Genomic DNA, 6000 nt, shown 5'->3' with positions numbered 1-6000 from the left:
GTATATTTAGTAATTTTGTTGGGAACTCTCATGATAATAAGTACTCTAGTCCTTTTTTGCATTATAATACTTTTTAAATTGTAGATGTTGAACTGTTATAATGCCTAAATAAATAAGGTAGGTTGATAGAGTCCAATTAAATTCTTGGCATACAAATAAATTACTGGTGTAGTACATATTTAAAATTTATAAAATACATTTATCTCTGTTATACCCTTGTACAGTATATGTAGGTGAATCAGGTTTCAAACATTGGATAAGGTAGAGTGTATGTAGTGTACTGCACATCTTAAACATACTTTTATTTTAATATTTTTATTCAATATTTTATTAATTTTTCTCTCATTGCAATCACAGTTTCAATGGCTTTTCTTTTCTGCATAATTTATGAGACTGCCCTCCTTGTCTCATTTCAACAAGTAGCAGCTAGAAACTTGTATAGTAGACAGTATCAGCTTGAAGAATTGTTATCTTGACTCTTGTGTAAAAATGGTAAACAGGCATAGTGTTGGAAGACTGTATGTGCCATGTTGTTTTAAATGTACCACTGATTGGTCATGGTATAGATAAATTGAGTAGAGTTTATTGTTTATGCATTTATACCTGTAATTGCCATTAGTGCTTGAAGCACAATATCTTTCTTTTTACAGTACCGGCAAGCAGTAGGTAAGGGTACTCCTCCTCAACTTCAGATTAAACAGCGGTCATTCATGACATTTGGCTTCGGTGCTGGTGGAACAGAACCACCACGACGGGAATCACACATCAGTATCAACGTTGCACCAACATCACATGAAGTTAATGATACCCCAGAAATTAGGAAGTACAAGAAGAGATTCAACTCTGAAATTCTCTGTGCCTCATTGTGGGGTGAGTATTTCATTATGAATATATTGAATTATACATAAATACTAGGTAGTACAAGTAATGTAAGACTAGTAATAAGTATATTTAGTTGTCACTATCTGAGTAGTGAAATGTTCAAGACATAGGTAAGTCTGGTTGATACAGGTAAATTTTGGTTGCCAGATAGTCATTCATACTAAACTCTTTGGAATGTTATGCAGTAGTCCCCCTGTATCTGCAGGGGATATGTTCCAATACCTACTGTGGATACCTGAAACTGTGGATAAAGTTGAGAATTAGCACTTTTTCACTAATGGGAAGTACTTCACGTCTTCTCTTAGGCTTTGAAGAACTGCCACCATTACTACTTTTTGTGCTTTGAGGCCATTATTAAGCAAAATTAAGGGTTATTTTCGAGCCACTGTAAACTGTGGATAGCTGAAATCATGGAAACCGAATTCGTGGATTTGGGAGGTTTTACTGTGTAACAGGTGGAAGGAGAGCTACTTGGGTAAGCCCTATTTTACAAGATAATTCATCTGATGTTACTCGAGAGTTTCCATAGTTGCTGCGTATTTAGAGAAGTTACTTCTTTGTAGTTATTGTACAGAAGTGCTGTACTTGTGTCTCGTTTATAATGTACATTATATGCTCAATTATAGGTCGAGGTTTTAAGACCAAATTACTAAGCAAAATATTCAAATTCAACCATGCATTTTTGTCTTGCTCTTGTGCATCATTAGCTGTATTGCAGTGCTCCCTTACAATACAGTACAATACAATTTTTATTTCCTTGCAAGTTTACATTGAGATTACGTAATTACAGTAATGAGTTGCAGTGCAAAGACCCCTCAAGGAAGGTTCCTTGATGTTGGTGAGGGGCTCTTGATTTAGGGAATTGGATCTTTTCTTCAGTTCCCCAAATTAAGCCTGAATGCCTTCCACATCCCCTCCCCCCAGGCGCTGTATAATCCTCCGGGTTTAGCGCTTCCCCCTTGATTATAATAATAATAATGCAGTGCAAAGAGAGCCACTATCATGCCATGGCATTATGGGCAGACTAAATTTAATGGCTTACAGACTACTTAACCCTTTGAGGGTTTTGGTCGTACTAGTACGTCTTACGTGTAGGGGTTTTTGACGTACTAGTACGCATAAATTCTAGCGGCCTCAAATCTAGTGGGAGAAAGCTGGTAGGCCTTCATATGAAAGAATGGGTCTATGTGGTCAGTGTGCACAGTCTAAAAAAAATCCTGCAGCACACTGCATAATGAGAAAAAAAAACTTAGACCATTTTTTTGGAATAAATCAGCGACTTTGCAGTGTATTTTCGTATGGTATTTATTGTTGTATTCTAGTTTTCTTGGTCTCATTTTATAGAATGGAAGACATATTACAGAAATTGAGATGATTTTGACTGGTTTTACAATGAAAGGTGCCTTGAAATTGAGCTCAAAGTAGCAGAAATGTTCGATTTTTACCAAACTTCAAAAGTAAACAAATCGTGCCAAGCGTGCAATACACGTCAACTGGTGAGTCTAATATTCTTTCACAAGTGCACCAATAATATTTATACCATTTTTTACACTAATGCAGTAGTCTGCATAACAGTAAATCTTATATTTTTTGTGAGAATAAAAATTCAAAGTGGAAAGCAAAAGAATATAAGAGGGGCCTTGAGACGTGACTAATGACTAGAGGAAATGTCATTTTAGTGCCAGGAATGTCTTTCTTGTTTATTCTGGACCCTATTCGGAAATTGGCATCTTTTGAAATTTGTGTGAAATTGGCAAAATTGCTAAATTCTGACCACTGTACTGGATAGTTGAATTTCATAAATGGGTGGTTTCTTGCACCCATTCGATAGAAAAAATGGAGTTCTAGCGAAATATTCATGTTTTTTTGTCGACTAGTACAGTGAAATTGGCCGAAAATGGGGCTCAAAGTGGGCAAAATCACCGATGCGTAAACATCGCCGAGACCGCTAACTTTGTGAGAGCATAATTCCGTAAGTTTTCTATCAAATTTCAAACTTTTGGTGTCTTTATGATCGGGAAAAGATTCTCTATCTTTTCATAAGAGAAAATAATTTTTTTTTTTTTTAAATTTGGCCGACCCTGAGAACGAGTTTCGGAGAGGGCCTGTCGACCCTCAAAGGGTTAATACTATGGAAATTGATCATAGTTTGTTTAAGTTGTACATCTGTTTTTATGAGAATGCTACAATTTTGTGTAAGGCAGTATAGTTTTGGGCAGGTATTTATACTACAATGTAGTATTAAGTTATGTTTGAACTTTGGGTATCTAAATTTTGAAGTGTTAAGATTCAGGTAATTGGGAGATCTTTTGGCAAATTTAAGTAATGAACATTTAGTTTAAGGTGAGTAGATGGTTTTTGAGAAGAGTCTTAAATTGATGTTCAGACCAGGTTACTTTAGTATTTACTGGTAACAAATTCCAAATTTTGGGGCCCTTTATGTGCATAGAGTTCTTACACAGTGTGATGTGGACACGGGGTACATCAAAAAGTGATCTGTGTCTTGTGTTATGGTCGTGTGTCCTATTAAGGTTGGTGAGGCGAAGTTTGAGTGTAGTGTTCTATGTATGTAGTAGGCGCAAGAATAAGTATGGATGTTCTTTACCGTGAGTAGTTTTAGACTTTTGAATATTGGTGGAGTATGCTGTCTGGAGTGGAAATTTATCATTCTGACTGCATCCTTTTGAGTGAGTGATACAGTACAAGGAGAGCTGACTGTGGAACATAGTACTGTATCTTTGATAGTATGCCTACTGTCTTAGATATTTTCTTGGAAATTTGTTGTATATGTGTCTGGAATTTGAGGCTACTGTCAAGGTGGATTCCTAGGAATTTTCCCTCTGTGCATCTTGTGATGGGTGATCCATTTGGCGTTATGTTAAGTGGAACGTTTGTGGCTCTGTTTCCAAACTGAATGGAGTAAGTTTTGGCGGTATTGAGAGTAAGCTTGTTAGTCGTCATCCATGTAGATATTTTCTGCAATTCAGCATTAACAGTGTTAGCCAGTATGACTGGGTTTGGGTGAGAGAAGACATATGTAGTGTCATCTGCAAATATGGATTTGAGTAGTTGTGATGCATTCGGTAGGTCACTGATGTAAATGAAAAAGAGGAGAGGACCAAGGACACTTCCTTATGGGACCCCGACTGTAATTGGTTGTGTGAAAGAGTTAGCTCCATTTGTGTACACATATTGGCTTCTGTTACTTAGGTATGACTTTAGGTAGTTGAGGGAGTGACCTCTTATAGCATAGTGTGTTAATTTAATGTGCAGCAAATAAAGGTTGACTGTATCAAAAGCTTTACGTAAATCAATGAAGATTCCCAGCAGGACTTCTTTCTTTTTTCTCTTGTCCTTAGACTTTCACCTCCTCTGCCATTGCTGCTGTAGTAGCAGTAGTAGTTCATTGTTTCCTGCCTATCTCCTTTCTTAAATATAGATATTACATTCACTGCCTTCCAGATCGTTGGCAACTGTCCCATGTTCATTGACTTATATATCATAGCTAGTGGTTTGAACGGTGCTTCTGCTGCTCCTTGTAGAATCCATGGTGACACCCTGTCAGGCCCTACCATCTTTAATGACATCTTGCTGCCTCACACCTCCTGTATGTTCATATAGTATTTTATTCTTCCTGGCAAGTCATTTATATAAATTTAGAAATATTATGTAGGTAGGTACTGAGTCTTGTGAGATCCTACTGATGATATTTCCAAATGATACCTTTCCTCTTTTTACTGTTTATTGTTTCCATTCAAATAGAAAGTCTCTCATTTACTCTAATACAATAGCTTAATTGTTACTCCTCAAATCTTTAGTAGTTTCTGAAATGTAGTGCTCCCTAGTTAGTAAATCCAAATTCTGTGTCCCTTAGTATATGCTGCACTGGGTGACCCTTGCAATACAAATGATATCTGTGAATATGTATAAAACTGTATTGTGGAATATCAATTTACTAATGAGATATTACATTTTTCAGGTGTTAACCTATTGATTGGTACGGAGACAGGATTGATGCTACTTGATCGGTCGGGTGTGGGTAAAGTGTACCAACTGATCTCCAGGCGGAGATTTCAACAAATGGAAGTGCTCTCTGACCAGAATATTTTGGTGACTATATCTGGCAAGAAGAATCGTGTTCGAGTTTATTATCTCTCATGGCTCAAGTCCAAAATTCTCCGAACAGATGCTGTGAGTTTTTGTTTTTTTACTGTACATATACTATAAATGTATATTGTGTGAAATTACCATGCACATTGATTAATTTTTTAAATGCATATTGTGTTTGATAGGAGTGAATGGAGACAAATGGTTTTTAATACTTGACGTGCTGTTGGAGTGTGAGAAAAGTAACATTTATGAAGGGATTCAGGGAAACCGGCAGGCCGGACTTGAGTCCTGGAGATGGGAAGTACAGTGCCTGCACTCTGAAATAGGGGTGTTAATGTTGCAGTTTAAAAACTGTAGTGTAAAGCACCCTTCTGGCAAGACAGTGATGGAGTGAATGATGATGAAAGTTTTTCTTTTTCAGGCCACCCTACCTTGGTGGGAATCAGCCAGTGTGTTAATAAAAAAAATAAAAAAATATTGTGTGAAATTACCATGCACATTGATACATTTTTTTTCCACAAACTGGCTATATCTCACCAAGGCAGGTGACCTAAAAAGAAAAATGAAAGCTTTTCTTTTGACCCTTTGAGGGTCCGTCCTGTAGTTCTATGGCTTTGAAGCCTCGGTCCAAGTTGTTGCGTACGTGATGAGCTCAGCTCACTCAGATAAGCTGTGATATGGGTCTAGATGTGAGAGAATGCATCTGTGGTAAGTGTGCAGCATATAAAACAAATCCTGCAGCACAGTGCAAAATGAGAAAAAAACTGCTAGTGTGTTTTTGGATTAAAATGCCAAATTTGTGGTGTATTTTTGTATGGTTTTTATGGTTGTATTTGCAGTTTCTTGGTCTCATTTGATAGAGTGGAAGATATATTACAGAAATAAAGATGATTTTGATTGGTTTTTAGTACTGAAAATTGCTTGAAACTGAGCCCAAAGTAGCGAAATGTTCAATTTTTGCCAATGTTTAAGAGTAAACAAATCACATCACTCTTCCAATACATGTCA

General features: G+C 36.8%; 1 protein-coding gene across 12 annotated transcripts in view; it reads left to right on the top strand.

The window, feature by feature from the left end:
• Window positions 1-6000, top strand: part of msn (serine/threonine-protein kinase msn) — a 777533-nt gene that overhangs the window by 724484 nt on the left and 47049 nt on the right. For 9 of the 12 annotated variants that reach the window (XM_070085848.1, XM_070085843.1, XM_070085845.1 and 6 more), the window contains 2 exons: window positions 651-870; window positions 4862-5073. In XM_070085848.1, coding sequence (XP_069941949.1) covers window positions 651-870; window positions 4862-5073 — 432 coding nt within the window. The remainder of the gene's footprint in view (window positions 1-650; window positions 871-4861; window positions 5074-6000) is intronic. The other 3 variants (XM_070085846.1, XM_070085847.1, XM_070085854.1) reach the window with 1 other exon arrangement.

This window comes from Cherax quadricarinatus, chromosome 17 (assembly GCF_038502225.1).
Source record: "Cherax quadricarinatus isolate ZL_2023a chromosome 17, ASM3850222v1, whole genome shotgun sequence".
NCBI classification, from domain to species: domain Eukaryota; kingdom Metazoa; phylum Arthropoda; class Malacostraca; order Decapoda; family Parastacidae; genus Cherax; species Cherax quadricarinatus.
Note: the sequence above shows the minus strand (reverse complement) of the source record. Positions and strands in the feature narration are given on the sequence as shown.